This window comes from Babesia microti, chromosome IV, assembly GCF_000691945.2.
Source record: "Babesia microti strain RI chromosome IV, complete genome".
Lineage (NCBI taxonomy): Eukaryota > Apicomplexa > Aconoidasida > Piroplasmida > Babesiidae > Babesia > Babesia microti.
The window spans coordinates 20,947-38,395 of NC_034969.1; the positions used below are offsets into that span (position 1 = coordinate 20,947).

At 37.6% G+C, this 17,449-nt stretch overlaps 14 protein-coding genes across 14 annotated transcripts; 6 read left to right on the forward strand and 8 right to left on the reverse strand.

Annotated features, from left to right (window-relative positions):
- Nucleotides 1–137: 137 nt before the first annotated feature.
- Nucleotides 138–368, reverse strand: BmR1_04g04900 (hypothetical protein; the record flags this gene model as incomplete). The annotated part of the gene is made up of 1 exon (XM_012794133.1): nt 138–368. The coding sequence occupies one exon, from the start codon at nt 366–368 to the stop codon at nt 138–140; it is 231 nt and encodes a 76-aa protein (XP_012649587.1).
- Nucleotides 504–4,758, reverse strand: BmR1_04g04901 (hypothetical protein; the record flags this gene model as incomplete). The annotated part of the gene is made up of 13 exons (XM_021482325.1): nt 504–740; nt 764–887; nt 909–1,004; nt 1,025–1,171; nt 1,192–1,292; nt 1,315–1,408; nt 1,429–1,829; nt 1,850–1,983; nt 2,005–2,404; nt 2,426–2,775; nt 2,797–4,258; nt 4,442–4,697; nt 4,718–4,758. The coding sequence occupies 13 exons, from the start codon at nt 4,756–4,758 to the stop codon at nt 504–506; spliced, it is 3,843 nt and encodes a 1,280-aa protein (XP_021337590.1).
- Nucleotides 4,961–6,196, forward strand: BmR1_04g04915 (hypothetical protein; the record flags this gene model as incomplete). Its single annotated transcript, XM_021482326.1, has 4 exons — nt 4,961–5,387; nt 5,412–5,650; nt 5,672–5,834; nt 5,856–6,196. The coding sequence occupies 4 exons, from the start codon at nt 4,961–4,963 to the stop codon at nt 6,194–6,196; spliced, it is 1,170 nt and encodes a 389-aa protein (XP_021337591.1).
- Nucleotides 6,197–6,715: 519 nt separating this feature from the next.
- On the reverse strand, nt 6,716–7,309 carry BmR1_04g04920 (large subunit ribosomal protein L18Ae; the record flags this gene model as incomplete). The annotated part of the gene is made up of 3 exons (XM_012794137.1): nt 6,716–7,051; nt 7,073–7,252; nt 7,274–7,309. 3 exons carry the CDS (start codon nt 7,307–7,309, stop codon nt 6,716–6,718), a joined length of 552 nt encoding a protein of 183 aa, XP_012649591.1.
- On the forward strand, nt 7,368–8,117 carry BmR1_04g04925 (hypothetical protein; the record flags this gene model as incomplete). The annotated part of the gene is made up of 1 exon (XM_012794138.1): nt 7,368–8,117. The coding sequence occupies one exon, from the start codon at nt 7,368–7,370 to the stop codon at nt 8,115–8,117; it is 750 nt and encodes a 249-aa protein (XP_012649592.1).
- Nucleotides 8,423–9,167, forward strand: BmR1_04g04930 (hypothetical protein; the record flags this gene model as incomplete). The annotated part of the gene is made up of 4 exons (XM_012794139.1): nt 8,423–8,462; nt 8,484–8,581; nt 8,602–8,738; nt 8,759–9,167. The coding sequence occupies 4 exons, from the start codon at nt 8,423–8,425 to the stop codon at nt 9,165–9,167; spliced, it is 684 nt and encodes a 227-aa protein (XP_012649593.1).
- BmR1_04g04935 (hypothetical protein) lies at nt 9,327–9,676 on the reverse strand (the record flags this gene model as incomplete). The annotated part of the gene is made up of 2 exons (XM_012794140.2): nt 9,327–9,437; nt 9,458–9,676. 2 exons carry the CDS (start codon nt 9,674–9,676, stop codon nt 9,327–9,329), a joined length of 330 nt encoding a protein of 109 aa, XP_012649594.2.
- Nucleotides 9,905–10,900, forward strand: BmR1_04g04940 (hypothetical protein; the record flags this gene model as incomplete). The annotated part of the gene is made up of 1 exon (XM_012794141.1): nt 9,905–10,900. The coding sequence occupies one exon, from the start codon at nt 9,905–9,907 to the stop codon at nt 10,898–10,900; it is 996 nt and encodes a 331-aa protein (XP_012649595.1).
- Nucleotides 10,901–10,917: 17 nt separating this feature from the next.
- On the reverse strand, nt 10,918–11,309 carry BmR1_04g04945 (conserved Plasmodium protein, unknown function; the record flags this gene model as incomplete). Its single annotated transcript, XM_021482328.1, has 2 exons — nt 10,918–11,074; nt 11,095–11,309. The coding sequence occupies 2 exons, from the start codon at nt 11,307–11,309 to the stop codon at nt 10,918–10,920; spliced, it is 372 nt and encodes a 123-aa protein (XP_021337592.1).
- BmR1_04g04950 (hypothetical protein) lies at nt 11,397–11,742 on the forward strand (the record flags this gene model as incomplete). Its single annotated transcript, XM_012794143.1, has 2 exons — nt 11,397–11,632; nt 11,655–11,742. The coding sequence occupies 2 exons, from the start codon at nt 11,397–11,399 to the stop codon at nt 11,740–11,742; spliced, it is 324 nt and encodes a 107-aa protein (XP_012649597.1).
- A 10-nt stretch (nt 11,743–11,752) lies between these two features.
- On the reverse strand, nt 11,753–13,171 carry BmR1_04g04955 (hypothetical protein; the record flags this gene model as incomplete). Its single annotated transcript, XM_012794144.1, has 1 exon — nt 11,753–13,171. One exon carries the CDS (start codon nt 13,169–13,171, stop codon nt 11,753–11,755), a length of 1,419 nt encoding a protein of 472 aa, XP_012649598.1.
- On the reverse strand, nt 13,298–15,507 carry BmR1_04g04960 (glutamyl-tRNA synthetase; the record flags this gene model as incomplete). The annotated part of the gene is made up of 6 exons (XM_021482329.1): nt 13,298–13,318; nt 13,339–13,421; nt 13,442–13,604; nt 13,625–14,619; nt 14,644–14,798; nt 14,849–15,507. 6 exons carry the CDS (start codon nt 15,505–15,507, stop codon nt 13,298–13,300), a joined length of 2,076 nt encoding a protein of 691 aa, XP_021337593.1.
- On the forward strand, nt 15,596–15,999 carry BmR1_04g04965 (50S ribosomal protein L33, putative; the record flags this gene model as incomplete). Its single annotated transcript, XM_021482330.1, has 2 exons — nt 15,596–15,762; nt 15,783–15,999. The coding sequence occupies 2 exons, from the start codon at nt 15,596–15,598 to the stop codon at nt 15,997–15,999; spliced, it is 384 nt and encodes a 127-aa protein (XP_021337594.1).
- Nucleotides 16,000–16,115: 116 nt separating this feature from the next.
- On the reverse strand, nt 16,116–17,353 carry BmR1_04g04970 (hypothetical protein; the record flags this gene model as incomplete). The annotated part of the gene is made up of 2 exons (XM_012794147.2): nt 16,116–16,355; nt 16,376–17,353. The coding sequence occupies 2 exons, from the start codon at nt 17,351–17,353 to the stop codon at nt 16,116–16,118; spliced, it is 1,218 nt and encodes a 405-aa protein (XP_012649601.2).
- Nucleotides 17,354–17,449: the final 96 nt, after the last annotated feature.

Genomic DNA, 17,449 nt, shown 5'->3' on the forward strand with positions numbered 1-17,449 from the left:
CATAGATAGAGGTTGCTAGCTTTTCTATTAGACTAATGAGTGTAGAATTAGGGGAACGGTGGTTACTTTAAGCGATGATATGCGCTTTACACAATCATCAGCTTTGGGATTTATGATTATAAGTATAACCGTGGAAGCTAACCGAATAGAATTTCAAAGAGAATAAACACACAATTGGCAATTATGAGCGGCAGTCTCATATATGTACGAACACTGTAGAGCAAAAGCGAAAGTTGGTTCTTAATTGCTCCGTCACTGAAGGGTTTATCCATGCCTAGTGGTTGTAAAACCCTGCTTTCATTTATAATGGCCAGCGAATTGAGGCACATCACGATGGATTCCACAAGATGCAGCAGACAGAACGCCATGCTGGCATTTTCATGGGGTGCGTATAGATACCGAACACTATCCTACTAATAGGGCGAATCACAAGATAGTGTAAGTAGACATTAGGTGTTTATGATTAGGTTGCAATAATTTACAGGTAAAGGTATATAATTTTTTTAAGAATTATTTGCATGCCTGGTTGTCCCTTTGCCCTTCTTCACGCGTCTGTGATGTACACACTGTCCCACGATTTGTAATGTCATTTCTGATGAATCACAGCGCTCAACGTTCGTATCCATAATCTCCAACACGTCGTTTGTGATTTTTACATGCCTGCCTATCGAAGATGTTAATGTGACTTTTTCCAAGTTTGGACACCTGGATTTTAGAATTGTTAGAAGCTTTTCCAAAACCTGTGTGAACGCTATCATATTACTGGATTGGTCATGTTATGCCCCTTGAGTTCAATCACTTTGACATAGCCTATAGAATCATAGGAGTCAGTGAACAAGTTGCACAGTTGGTTGCCGGCTGCGTCTCCGATCTCCACATAGTTGAATCTGAAATTAAATGGTTATTACTTGATGAAGTTGGCTGTGAGGGATGTTATTGCCTTATGGAGGAACTTTGCTGTTCCAAAATTATCACCCAACGGATTTCCATCCATGATAAATTCCCTGGGTCACACTATAAATACTTGGCCATTACATCCTTGGTGCAAAAGTCAATAACATTATCCCACTGGCCTTCATCTGCCATTGAAAAATTATTAAATGACAAATCTAATTGCATTAACTTGATTTGTTCAAATGGCTTAAATTCTGTATGTCCATCGAATTTCATGCTAAGTAATTATTTGATTACTTGGACCCATTGAGATACTTTAGCCTTAGACTTCTACGCAGCTTTGACATAAATTTTACAAGGGATTCATAATCTTGGGGGTATCCGTACAATAAGAGGCGCTAAGTAATTAGGTTAGGTTACTTGAGACCAAGGCTGCCAGCAATGGTCCAGAATAGCCCTACTGGGCAATATTGCGTGTTTGTCACAGGTGTTTATATATAATTGTCCTGCGATCCTGAATAAATTCTTTCATACAATTTTGCCATAAAAGTCATCCAAGTATGTGTGACTGAGTCGCTAGGTCCTCTCAAGTATAGATAAAATGGCGCATTGGAATCGCCTTCATCTATACATTTGCACGGCTTGGTAGCTTTAACCTTTAGCCACTTGAATCCAGCCCGTTTGACAACAGCACAATCTAAGATATAAAATACGTTTCGTATGGAAATATTGACGTTTTCACTGTAGTTTTCTTGGAAACTATATCTCTTCTTTTGTTTTTTGCCACATTTATTTAATGGATTAGGAAACCATATCAAGTAAGACCCGCGGAGCTCAAAATATACGTAATGTAAAGGCAATAAATTTTCGGGTATTCTCTTGCCGAAATCGCTTCTTAATACCAATTGATTAGTCTTACCAAACATTACTAAGCCCTAAATAAAGCATGGCTTACCCATTGAAAGCTGGCAAGTCTTCCCGAATAAATCTTACTTCTATTGCATATGCCCTGAAAATTCAGCACGTCTAAGAATCTGTCCCGCATTTGCACGAAATATAAGTCTTTAGCCATATGTACAGGTCCAGATTCTGCCTCACAAGCATATCTACCTGGCGCACAATTGTTGTGCGATGTTTGCGCCTGTACTGATTCGAGCAGTTCAATTTTGGGGTTTATTTCGTTTGGCTTGTTTCTGTTGGATGGGGTTAATAGGTTGCCTTTATATCTTTCAACGATAACATTGGGCAAAGGGTTGGCATCAAGTGTTAACCACTTGATATTACCCTTTTCAACCAATTTATCCAATTTATCACCGACCATTAGGTTGTTATTACTAAGGTCTAGCCACTCAACACTGCAAGTTAGATAATCAATTATAATATCTAAATCACTGTCGGTAATATGTCTAAATCTATAATCTAGCATATTTAGTGGTCTAGCCTTGACAGACGTTTTGAATATATGTCTATCAAACTTCTCATCAAACTTTATATTTGCCAGACTCAACTCCTAGGTGATTGAAGGGGTTACTCTCAGGTATGGACAGTTGTAAAAGTGTGATAAATGTTGGAATACAGGCACTTTGATGTCGTTTAGATGGTTAATAATGTCAGATGCTCTCTTCCTAGACACGGCTTTTGATAAGAGATCCTCGTTTTCCATATGGGATACGCTCAATACAGATAGTGTGATGGACTGTGACTTGAAAATCATATTTTTGACATTATCAACCATTGACTTGTAAAGTTTTTTTCGAAACTTTAGTTTGGAAAACGTCTTCTCGATGCTTTTCGGGAGTTCAAAGCTTGCCGCTGGAAAGAAGTCATCGTCTGCTTCTTTCAACCTCGTCCATAAAATTTTGTTCAGAGGTATAGATTGAGCTAAATCATTGGTCGAATTACCATCAATGTGGAGTTGCTGCAATTTGCCCACATTACGTGATTCAAAATTGTAATGCCCTTTTAGGTGTATGGCACAGATTGGCGTAAAACTCTCCCTAAACAACAAATGTTTGACATCTTTCCCCCTCCCTGCATCCCCGAAATGGAACAACTTTACCCTATCATCATATATAGTTTCATTGTGCTTGAGATTGTTCATTTTTTTATATATATATTTTTTGTTAAACTTGCTAATTAACCATCCTACCTGCTTTATTTTGCATGGTTTATACAGTCGAGATTTCACGCTAAATTTGTTGTCGTAGTATAAAACTATAAAATTGTTCCGCATTTCATAGTACAGTTGATGATATGGCGGCACATGGGAAAGAGGAGAAGTCGTATCTTGTGGTAGCATTTTGAGCCAGCCATAAGCTTTTATGTGCATAAAGTTGTTACCGCCAATGAATTCAAATTCATCGACATCATTTTTACGATCTATTTTCTCATTGGGAAATTCATTACCACTGGAAATGTTACTGCCAGTAGTGATATTATTATGCGTGCTACCCAAGCAGAACAACGGCGGATCGTCCCCAAAAAAATTGTAATTGGTGCATGGAGCATCCAGTATAATCCTTGAGGGCGAAGCGTTATGCCGCTCAACAACAGATGCATAACTGGTTACAGTTATGCTGGAATATGTGCTATCACTGCAATCTGAATCGTAAGGCTCATCTACGCTGTGTGTCGTAGGGTAATAGTCGCTTCTATTCCATTTATCCCTACCCAAGCCCTTAGCTAATCGATGCTTGATGGTTCTTAGTTGTTGCTTGGTGGCATTTGGATCCTTTCGTAACGTAAGAAATGTCTTCCTGAGCATAACAATCCAATCCAGATGCGTCTGCTGCTCCTCCCAGTCTATTTCTTCACCTTCCCTTAGCGTATGCTGCTCAATAAGAATTTCATCAGATACCCTACCTGAATACAAATTATCCAGCTGCAGCGGTATTATTGGGTCTTGAAACAGTTTACTAGGGGACTTTTGGAGTGTTATATCTGCCTTGCAACTCGTCCTGTGTGATTTTTGTATTGACGACACTATGGGCATGGCTTTAACAAGCCATTTTCCCGTGCCAGGCTGCGTTGGAGAAGTTTGTTCCGTGACATGTACGTCACTTTGTATGGATTCTTGGCGATGGGTGAAATATTTCCTAGCAAAAACCACAGAGTCATCCAAAATATTTGTATTCTCAATATCGAAATTCATACAGCTAGATTGTTCACTTTGGCAATCATCAGTACTGTCAACCGATATAATTTCACCGGCCGTACTATAACCCTTGGTGTAAATGGACCAATCTAGTGTTTGGGGCGCCTGCGTTATGCTACAAGGTCTTTGTTGTATAGGCTTAAAGCAAGTGTCCAAATTGTCAGAGTTGAAGGTCTTCCTTAGGCTATCTGTCAACTCTATGGGCAGGGCCTATGTCAGCAAGAACATATATATATATACATACAGTAACATATATGTATAAAGGTGATGGTTTGGCGGTATAATAAGCAATAGATGAGTTATGTGATAATATTTAGTGATATATATGAAAATTTAAAAAGCAATTATTTGTTGTTGAACATAAAGAATGATTGAAAATTCATGAATTAATACCTTCAATACCGCACTAATTTCACCTGGAGGCTGACTTGATATTGGTTTGACACATGTGATGCCAGTAAAATCATGAATCGAATCATTTTCCATTTTTTTGGCAAAAACTAAAGTGCTATTGTTGTCATTGTGGGAAAAAACTTCAGCAGTGGATGGGATAAATAGACCATCGTTGATCGTACATTGGAGCGTAGCGTCAAAACCGGTTTTGATATCACCAGTAATTGTAGAATCGTATACACCTGGCGGATTTTCCCTAAATTAGCCAAAAATTACCGTTGCAAATTGGGACACACTGAGTAGTGTTTACCCTCCATTAGCGAAACACATGCCCAGGTTATATGTACTGGGGCATACTATTATATGTATGACATGTATTCATAATGCCTATAGGTCATGTGATCCTATTTTGTTACGCTACATATACACTATAAAATCGCCTCTATCATCTATTTATAATTCATTTTCACTATTCAAAGGCATTAGTCATCATTAGATAATGCGAATATACAGGCTAAAATGATATACAGTGCCGTAGTTTGCACACCAAATACTATATTCTTGGGCCATACGTTGGCCAGTTCATCAGTTATCATCTATTCCAACACACAAAACCACTCCTCAAATGCAGTCACCGATACCAATAATTGTATCAACCCCTTCGTCTATGTTGGCCAATATCTCAACATTGTCGGCCCAGCCAATTCGCTGAAACTCAATGGATTGGCAGATAGGCTATTAGTTACCAGTATCAGTGGCCACTTTACAATATTGGATTCCTCGCATGATATGATTGAACGCATTAGGTCGTTGTTCCAAGACCACCAATACAAGCAAGATTATATACCAGAAGCAAAGAGACTTGGCCTAGTTTACCATCATATCCCTCAACACTTGGGCCAGACCGATTTTGCATCATTTCTCCCCGATGGACGATCACTACTAGGTAAATATTGCACTTATTATTTAGTTACAGGAAGAACTCTTACAGATGGGCTATATCTGTTTTCGTGCCAAAACGATTCGCAGTACACGAGGGAAGTGCTAAACCTTCCTTTGGATGGCATTGATTCTTTTGGACAGATCACTGATATCACTATCAGTGATAACTACTTAGCCTTGGCAAGCTCTACGTCACATTTGCTGGTGATTGACTACGTAAAGTGTGTTACTATATATTCGCAGAAACTCTCAGACACCTTTGCTGAAGTAATAAATTAGACAATTTAGATCACCTCGTTGCATTGGAGACCTAGGAACAATAAATCATCGCATTTATCATTAGCGGCGGCTATGTGCGATGGATTTGTAAAAATTACGTTTTTCAAATCGCATCCCAGTACCAACAACATATATTTTGACACAACAGTACAATATAAGCTTGTCGAGTTAGGTAATTAAATGCGTGATTTAGGCACTATTAGGAAGGTTTTGTGCAGGGAATACGACATACTAGCCGCCGCTGCGGGCAATTGTTTGCTTGATGACAAGGTGATTAGGGAGGATTTTATTGATGGTAACAAATGGCAATTTTCTGGCATAAATCGCACACACGATGCGAACCAACTCACTTCACAATTTGGGTTGATTTTACAGCGATATAAAGATGGCAAAACGGCAAATGAGCGACTTAGCGGCCATATACACCATGAGCCTATACTGGATTTCTGTGTTTCGGGAGATATGATAATTTCATGCTCTAAAAGCACTGTAATTGCCAGTAGTGGCAAATTGGTATTTAGATTAAACTCTTGAATTGTTATTGTCCGAATAAATTGGCGCAACTGATCGTTTACTCGCCAATTTCATCCAGCATCATGCCAATATTAATTTTTTTTTTTTACTATTAATTTAATGAAATTAGATCATTACATATTCAAACGCAATAAATCATAATAAATGTTAAGCTAACGAATGAAAATTGTTCTAACAGAATAAAAATTATACGATAATGTGATAAAACCGTATATGGATGAAACAGTATAACTATCACATTATCAAGATATAATATCAAGAGTTAGCAAATCAATAATCACACATAGATAAGAAACCCTTATTTTTGACACAAAATTCCAACGGCAACCAGGTAGAGTAACGTGAACTTCATCAAAATACCAACCACACATCTAATGAATAGATATCTATTCCTAATAACTAAATCAAATTCTGTTTTAGAGTTGTCGAAATTCAGATCTTTCAGACTCAACAATACAAAAATCACGACTAAATAAATAAGCTTCCCACTAATTAATAATCTATTAGTTAGTTAAATGATTAAAATGTGGTGGGTGCTTTGACCATAAAAGTGTGTCTGAAACGACGATTTAGTTTAGACATATTTCTCACGGCTGGGAAACGCAACTTTTTCTTCAACAACTCAATCATATGAGATCTGACGCACTTACTGGGTTCGATTTCCTGTATCCTGATGATATGAATGCAGTTTGATCGCGCTCTATGTCTACCAGCCATCTCGCTATACATTTGTGAAATAGCCCCTGATTTGGAAACATCTCGGTACTCTTTATACATATTATGAGTCCCAGTTCTACTGTCGTATCGTATCAGCACACCATAATTCTTCACTGCCCCAGGTCTACGTTCGTTGATCTAGATAATACAAGTGATTACTTTGTTGCAGGCAAGAATCTCCCCTCCTGACCTTTTAGCCTTATTGTACTTATTCATAAAGTACCAGAAGCGAGATTTAGCCAGGACATGATTTTTGGCAAATAAGACCATCCGAAATATATTTGGTTTGGGATTTTTCTTGGTGGGCGCAGCACGGCCCACAATATGATATTCTCCAATCTATATAAACAACCAACATACCTTTTGTTGTAACGTACTAACTTCGCTACTAACCATCGCAGCTAACGCACTAGAAAGTACTCTTGTGATTGGAGAATGTTGTGAAGTTAGTGGTATGGGGCACGGGTCTGAGCACCGGTATCAGCGCCACACCAATCACTTGGATTCCCGCAGGGATTCTTCACGGGTCAGCGAATCAAACTCTTACAATACAAAATATAAACCCCGTCAACAACCTCAGAGAGATCTTAACCACTTGACTATCATAGATAGACATGATTATTCACAACAATCCACACCCATTGACATTAATAAAACCGACTTCGCCAATAGTGGTAACAAGGATAAGGCAAAAAATGATAATTTTGACATAGTATTGGGGTTATCATCACAAATGACTTGGGATGAACGGCCTGATGTTGAACAATTGGTGCTATTAATCATTTCCATAATTAAGTGGTTAGACTCAGATGATACTGGGCAGTTTACCGAAGAATATGCACTTTTTGAGCGGGTAGTCAAGAATAAGATCAGAATTTCATCCATCTTACACTCCATCCCGCATGATTACACATCACTCACACTCCAAAGTGACTTTACCGAACCTATGCAATCCAAAACTTCCACCATGCCCCAAGAACTACTGAAGGCAAAGCTAATCCGGTCACAAATGTCTGTATACGATTCCTTTGCTAAATCGATATCTAAGCTGGATAATATGAAGGATATTCAGAACAGGATTGAAGAGCAGGCGAAAGTGACGAAACAGATAAAGGACAGATATGAGAGGTTGCGGGAGAGTTTTGTATCACTACACAAGTCTATACACAGTATACGGGCTTCACTCTCCAATATTAATATGTAAGAAATTACGTGACATTTTATCACTCTAACATATTTGTACCATAGTTTAATTATCGTGGGAATTGTAGCATGGAATTTTATACACTTTGTTTTTTGTGGTGCGGATTTTGATAGTCTTTACACCGTTATATTATAAAATTTCCCTGAGAAAATTCCCTACCTGCCTATTGTCCTTTATGCTTTTAGTGATATGTAGGGCGGCCATGCCCGTACGTTACATTATAGTGTATAATTTTTTCCACAACTGGTATACTAACTAATTAACTAGTTAGTTACTGCGCATTAAATGCTATAGTATCGCCATAAATGGGCGAAAGCATGTTAGACAATCAGTTAACCTCACCTGGTAATAACTGACTAAATATAGACCTGTTTGGAGATGAAGAAGAAAATATTGTTAGTGATTTCCAGGTGTATAAAACTGCCACCATTAATAGAAAATTAATGTTACACCCCAATAATACGGTATTAAATATTATATTCAGATGGTAATAGGTAAATTCCCTCGAACCGTATGTATGACAGCTTCTCCACTAGATGAGGAAGAAGAACTTGAATCACTACAAAGGAAGGCAGAGCTACTGGTGTGCCCACCTGATCAACAAGATACGGTCATGATGCGGTAACAGTCCGTTAATTCAGCTGGAAATTCAAAGACCAAGATTCAATTGCCAGTGTAGATGGTGACAATGACAATTCATTGGAAACAAACACTCACTTTGTGGAATGGGAAAATGGCACCCTTACGTTGTTCATAGGCACCGTATCCTTTGACATTGATATTGCTAGGGATAAATCTTACATTTTGGAAGATACCGAAGAACTCAAACCGTTCCATGCCGCCGTCGATTTGAGGTTACAAGCGAGACAATCTAATTTTTGCCAAGGCAGAAAAATGCACAATCACAAATTCGGAAATATGCGCAAACAGCGCGTAAATTTGACATCGCATGAGCACGCTACAAGGGATGAGTTGAAGTTACAGAAGAGGATTAATCAGAGCTTCAGCAAGTCGGATATGAATATACAATTTTTGGAATCTGATTTTTGATATTTTTAGTCCTATCATATGTTACAAATTAACACTAAAACCCCTTTTATATCAATTTTTAAAAATATCCCAACCATTGCCTTTTATAATAAATTCTTACGTCATTGCAATTAATTAATCAATCAAACAAATGACATTACTTGGGATATATAAAAACAGTTATTCAATATCCCTAATCCTTAGATCTGAGGGATTTCTGGCAGAAAGACCCAAGTGTCTCCTCCTCTCTTTAATAATCTTCTGCTCCATAAATTTATTATGGATTAGACCCTAGAATAGGAAGTGTTTACCTGCTCATAGGATGCGGGTGAAATGTATTTCATTTTTGAGTCATAAATCCGCTCCATTATCTGATCCTGCCGGTTACTAGTACCGTAAAACAATGAATAAGTTGTGGCGGTGAATAAACAAGCAAAGATGAAAATCGAGAAGTGCGTTTGCGATGTAGAACGGCTAGGGAAGTAACGGTAGGAGCTCATTATTATCACAACATAGCTGTATAAAATCATTCAATTTTAACACAATTACCAATCATCTGATAGACACTTATACATGGTATAAACTCTAATATATAGTGATTGCTCCTATGGTCAGTCACTATATACTATGATGTAGGGTAAGGCATCTATGGCTTGGGGTTGGTGTAGCAAAATAACTTAACATATCGGCAACCTTGCAAATTATAAGTGTTAAATACCACATTTAATATAATACCATCAACATAATCGCACTAGGAAATGACCACAAATGACGACTTGGTGAAGGGCCCATTCACTGATGACGAAGCCAAAAGATTAACCAAAAAATTCAACAGATACATGAAAAAACACAATGTAACAATGGATGAGTTGCTGTTTAGATGCGGGAGAAATCCCTGTATTGCAACAAAATTGGCATTAAAAATCCTTCCTTACCGCGATCCAAGATCCGTATATAATTTCATCCGCCGCAGATTAAGGCAATTTAAATCTGGACCTTGGCAACCACAAGAGGTACTAACTTTGATTGAATCGCATATTAATGCTCCCAACAACTGGCGAGTTGTTGCCAAGATTTTGAATCGTTCACCAGAGCAAGTGCAAAGTAAGTGGCGTGAACTTCAGCCAAACATTTCCCATTTGATCAATGAAATTCAAGCATCAAGTAGCAATGATGATAAACTTAGAATGGTCATTGATTACCTTGTCCCAAATGTATCATTTAGCAGGAAAATGGAAGTTGATCTGTACAATTTGGCAATCAAAAATGTTTCCGGCGTCAATGATGATATATCTTGGAAAACAATCCAATCAACCTTCCCAAATTATCCGCAATCACGACTGAGACTACATTTCTACATGTGCTTGGTGCCACGAGTGCTAAAATTAACAAATCCTGATTTCTCAGCACTGTTATTAGGCCGATACATATTATATCGTATCAACAAGTTGTTTAAAAACCCGACTTTCAACTTTATCGGACTAAAAGATATCCCATATAACAAATTCTGCAAGATAATTTCACTAGGTTATCAGCAAAGATGCTTAATCAAACTATTAAGGAGGACTCCCGGTTATTCTAGGGATCTCACAGGGAACAAGTTGAAGAATGTAATATTGAGTGCTTACAATATTTACAACGTAAAATACCACAGACATAGCGATAAGAAAGTAATTAAATCGCTGCAATCTAGAGGATTACCCTCCAAATACCCAATTGACACTCACTTATCTAGTACTTTGGGTGATGTGTAACTTGGAGACGGCTTGTATCAATTTAATCTTTTGTACATCGCTACCAGTTCTTTTCTGGAATAACCTTTTGTTCCGTTTTCAATTTCTTTATTGGAATTAATGTCATCTATATCAATAGTAACAGTCTTCGCGGCATAACCGCGATTGAATGATTCTAGGTCTACCGGCAGATTTCTGAATAAATAACTTCATACCTTTGTTTTGCATAGTTAATTACCCTAATACAATAGTGTAAAAACATGGACTTGCGTCTACTCGCAAATTCATGTGATGCTCTGCTCTTTCTGATAGTAGGTTTTTCGTAGTTTTCCAAAAAGCGCTGTATCTTTTGGATTTTCCAGGGTCTGCCCATGTCTATAACCCTTCTCAAACTAATAGTAGGCAGGGTCTTAACCAACACCCTGTACATATTCAAAATAATGCACAATAATTAGTATACACTATGAGCTTGGCAACACGTGCGTGGGGAGCATGTAATGCAATATAGAACGAAGATATGGCAAAAAGGGAGTTGAGCAGCAATGTACGCAAGTTGCGTTTCATGCAATCCAATAATGTTGAAAAGAAGAGGGTTCCTATGAAATTAGACCATCCCAATGTGATCACTAACGACACATTGGGAGCCGATTTACCATGGCATTTGGATGAAGCTACCAATATGCAGGTTTTGTATGATGGACTCAACACTATTGGCGATATAAAGGGGACATACAAGGTTAGATACTATACTAGGTAAGCAAAACTATTGACATAGACGGTCATTTGGGGAATACAACAAGGTCATCGATCAGTTTGAGAAGAGGACTGACGAGACACTGCTAAAGCTAAACAAAATTAGATAGCACGCTTATATCAGGTTGCATCTAGAAGTGCGGCTAGTTTACTGATCTGGGAATCTTTGTCGCTGGGCCAATCGGCATAGCTCACATGGATTACTTTATATCCACACCCATTTAGCAGTTTTTCTTTCAAAATGGTATTTTTATTCAATTTCAACGCACTATTTATCACACCATAATCATTTTTATCACTGCAATGATATGTATAATGACACGGTCCGTTTACCTCAATTATTACTTTGTTATCCACTAGTATATCCACTATATAGGGATATATATGCACTTCACAATCAATATCATAGCCCATTTCCTTTAGTAAATTTGACACTTGTTGCTGAAAAACGGTAGTTTTCCACTTTAAAGGTTCTAAAATGACTGATTTAATCATTGGTTTGGGCCTAATTTGAACGAAATCCCGTTTTATAGCGTTAAGTACTTCTTTAACCCTATCATCTACATTGACATTTGTGGTGGTTATATAGGAATGATAAAGTGCCATTTGCGATTTTAGTGAATCATGAAGTGATCCAAATGACCATTTCTCAACAATTATCCTTGTCAAATTACACAACAATGTATGCGATAAACCTGCCATCCTTGTACTACTAAGGTGCAGCGCTGAGCAAATTAATTGACCGATGGATATCTGCTTCGTCGAATCGGATTTTTCATTGTTAAGCAATTGCAATAATTTGTTATATGATAATTGTTTAAGTAGTTTTTTTTTAAGTAATCCGCACCTACACCCAATCTTGCTAAGCACATGTAGCACGGTTGCAATATTTAGCAATGATTTAGATTGTATTATACATTTGCGATACAAAATAGATAGTTGTCGTACTTTATTACAAAATTCCAGGTTGATTGAACCAATTACTTCGAAATATGGTGTTATTGCACTTTCACTCAAATGTTTAGAGCCCTTTACACGTCTAATTTTGTAACCATCGTTAACAATTTTAGTTCCAAGTAACTTAACCGCTTCAAGCAACAATTCGCTACCTGCATAGTTTAGCAATTCACCGTACAAATTGGTACAGCTACTACAAACACTAATGCAGCAAACAGAAACTTGTGATGTATCTGCCTGGCAAAATCTGATCCTCCTTAACACATAAGAAATATCCCTTACCACTACAACATCAAGCCCATCGTTCGACCCAGAACATTTAAATCGCCGGACAAACTCAGTCAATCCGGCTCTAAGAAAATCGTTGCCATTAATATCACAGCGCAGACCTATTTCAGTGCATTTTCTCAACAATTTCACGAGCTTAAATGTGGTTAAAGCTCTAAGGTGTCTTTGATATCCCAGCAAGAACTCTGGTTTTGCGTCAGATTGTGTAAGATTTAGTACCAATTTACACCATTTCCCACTAGAAACGCGTAAGTACCGTTCTAAATAAGATTCCACTAGGGGCAAGTTACACATTAGCACTACATATCTAGTGTCACGAACATTACCGCATATCATGGGCTATTTGTTGGTAAAATTATTGTATAATAACATATTTTTTCAAATAAATAAAGTTACAATCCTATCATTCGATAATTTAAATCACTTAGCCTGCTTACCATCCTAGGTCAATTTGTTCTTACAGGTATCTTTGACAGAATAATCTTATCGCCTAACTTGTCTAATACAGTGTAGTAGCCTTTCCTTTCCAATTGTATTTTGTCGCCTAAATTACATCAAATTTACCTATTTTTAGGCATGCCATTTCCGGTTCACCCAATGCTTCCTTTTCCCACATAGACACAGTTTCTATTTCATTTTTGAACACATCAATTGAATTTGCTGCCTCTTCAGACAGTTTGTTAACTTTGAGTAAATATCCATATTCACGTAAGATAAGTTTGCAAAGCTGAGTAAATTTACCATTACCTTATCTGGGAGATATGGCACCCAATGTAGCTTCTTCTTAGTAGCTTTAAAGTCTCCGTCAAGATTCAATCTACCCTCGATTTCGCTTAAAATGATGTCATTATTTGTGTTTTTTTTGTTGTCGTTGGACAATAAGAAAGCATTTCCCCATCGCATCAAAGTAACCTCTTCTGGATCATTGGAAATGTCTGATTTGTCAAGTAAAATTGTCGGTGTTAGGTATTGCTTGCATTCGCCCAATTTTGGATTCTTTTGATGCAATGCGCGCATTTTTTCACAGAATTTACTCGTATTAAATTCAACTTTCACAGCAGGCAACTCTACGGCGCTATACCTTGGGACAATTCGATCTAGGATTTGTTTATTTTTGGCCCAAAGTTTGTCCCATTCCATGCAATTGCCAGCCTTGCTAGGCCCTTGGTCTAGCACAAATTCCAATAGAGCTTGCACAGTCAATCCCCTCTTCAAAATACCCCTAATCGTGGGCATTCTTGGATCCTCCCATCCATCCACCAATTTATTCGTCACGAACCAATTCAACTTACTCTTTGATAGCACAGTTCTTACAAAGTTAAGTCGGCTAAACTCATATATCTCAACAGGCCTTAGTTTGAGAGCTTCAATAACCCAGTTATATTGTGCTATCCTATCGCTGTATTCATTAGTCCTTAGGGCATGTGTGACCCCTTCAATACTGTCAATTACTGGACAAGCAAAGTCATAAGTGGGATAAGCCTTATATTTGGTACCAAATCTATGATGTGGAACTTTAATGACACATCTGTACAATACGGGATCTCTCATGCATTTATTTTTTGACTTCATGTCAATCTTAGCTCGCAGACAGAATGTTTCCCCCGCAGTAGTGCCATCTAGCATTTCTTTGAAATGTTTTAAATTAGTTTCCACCGATTCATTTCTTCTAACAGATTCTGTTCCTTCGTTACGCTGATTTCGCATAGCATCCACGCTTGTATCGTCACAATAGGCAAATCCTAAGTAATCCCAATAAAAATTACCTGATTTGATTAGTTGTATGGCATATCCTTGTAATTTTTCAAAATAATCAGAGGAATAAGTGATGAAATTTGGTTTAACGCCTAACAATTCCAAATCCTTTGTTATTGACTCTTGAAACTCCGTGCTCTCCTTCACTGGATTTGTATCATCGAATCTATATTATTTTGCAAATAATAAATTTACAAGTTATGTAAATTTGTTTACCTCAAAATAAACTTTCCGCCATATTCTTGTGCATAGTAATGATTTAATAATGCCGCTTTTGCATGTCCAATATGCAAATAACCTGAGGGTTCGGGCGGGAATCTGGTAACAACTTGTCCTTCAACAGCATTTTTCAGTTTACCTCGATAAGAATTATCAACTTGAGCCTTTCTTACATTACCCTGATTTCCAAATTTATCATTAGTGCTGATCGTTGGACCGATGAGATGAGCTATGAATCTGTGCCATCTAGTAACATTTGGATATGGCGGATCAGGCTTTAGAATTGAAAACATGGCAATATCAATACAAGACATTGAATGGCCGGATAAAAATGTTTTGAGGGACAAATATTTATCTAGCGCAGCCATCAGTGTCTCATCTTTGGAACAATTAGTTAGAATTTCAGCCCAAATTTCGATGTTTTCTTGCGGTTGGAAGTTTTTAGACCAGCCACTTAAGTAGTCAAGTGCAGACAATTCACAGCTAAAACTCTCAGTAAGAATGGAATCCCTTGACTTAATGGTATAACTATTGACATTGGCACCTTTATCACAAATCAGAGTGACTTTTATGCCCTCCTTACGCGTTAAATTGGCAAAGGCATCAATTCCTAAAATTGTACATGTAGGATGGTACAAAACATTAAATTCATACATGACATTAACCCATATAACAAAACAATGTAATAATCATACTAACCCTCTGTTATTAGCACCATAAAATCTCACAGCACATGACAAAATCATGTTTTTTTTAACAAATGTACTACTAAAATGCAACTCTAAACGTCTGGTAGTACGATTAGATAGTAGTGTCTCTAGTGGCTACTACTACCTAACCAGGATTTCACCCTTAAAAGCTAAACATCGCATGGCACTTAGGAAACATGATCCCAGAGTCAATAAACACGTGTAGGTCACTATAAACTTAGGGTTTTTTATCAAATCGGTCCTGCTGGTTCCACCCAGACCAAACCACCAACTTTACACTCTGCAAAATATGCCAGGTTTGTAGGTAAAAACAAGAACATGCGACCCTTACTTGCTAGGGTCGAACGCGCCTATGAGTATGGAAAGTTTCATGCCTTTGACCGAGCCTACCCTAGACTTGTATCAAACAGGGCCAGAACCCTACCCCGCATGCAGTGAGATACCGTTCGATTATATCGGGTGTTCATTAGTATCTAAATGGTTAAACAATCAACATAACAATTAATGCATAAATAATTGCGACAAAAAATTGAAAAATCAAAGAACTTTCCATGCTAAACTTGCCGAATGTATTCATGGAGATCGTTGACACTGGTGAGATTATAGTCGTTACTTGTAGGATAGACACAGGTGGAATTGCTTAGAGTTTCACAATTTTTTCCTTTATCTGAACTATTTCCGTTGCAAATACTGCCACAACCTAATAAGTTACAGACCCCCATCGATTCTAGACCCACAATCTTAGTGTCATTTCCATTTAGGATTGATGATTTATCGTCCCAAATACGATTTACCTATATAAATTGAACCTTACTAGGATGTTTGCAAAATAGTTGGCATTACCCAAAGCTGTATCGGCTTGCTCTTCTATAATTTGTGGCATCTTTTTGTTATGCTTATACACGATGAAAATGGCGATAAGGGATATTGTACACTGTAAGGATATCCATAGCAGTCCTTCATATTGTACTGCAGCAAACCAGCGGAATTTGGTGATCAAGGTGGGATGACCGAGGGGAACCCGGCGGTAATACATTGCGATGTAGTACACATACGCGCCAATTAAAGATTGTGCGATTGTAACAGCGCATATTGGCATAACCACACACTGCATTTGCAACTTGCACAATGAACATTTGCTTTTATTCCAAACGTATTTTGAACATTCACTCAATTCGGTACGATCGGGCTCAAATTCCTTAATGGCATAGTCAAGCGCAGTGGCGAATTGCTTACCAAACTTTCTGAATTTATCTTGATCTCGACAATCCTGAGACACCTTCTCTAATACGCAGTTTTTTGTGTGATTTATAAAGGTCTCTCCCGCCAATTTGGAAACAAACTTGCACATTTTAATCCACTTAGCGGTTATAAACTTGTAGAGTCCATAATACATAAGCGATATGAACGCAATGCTTAACACGGCAGAGGCGGAAAAGAAAAGTTCAAATGATCTAACATTGTTTAGTAGACCAAAAGTAGGAATATCATCCGTGTGGATTAACGTGAAAATGCGGAATAATGCCATTATTTCATATACAAAAGTTGCGAGTATACCTAATGACGATATGATAAAGTAGTCTGACAACTCGTAAGACTTGGTTAATTCCAAATGTTTAAAATTTTTGTGTATCAAGGTCTCCACATATGATTTGTTTTCAAACCCAAATGGATTTGCTTTATAATTATTACCTTTCCCATAGTTGTCCATTTTTAGGCGTTCAAAACTACCTAATCTGGATCCTAGACTTGACCCAGGGTATTCTAGTTCCTCATCGAAACGACTCTGCATTTGAGATATTATTTATCAATAATGTTTAACAGATACAACTGCCATAGTTCCGTTCCTACTAGTAAAGAGGTAAACTCTTCCTAGATGCACTATGAA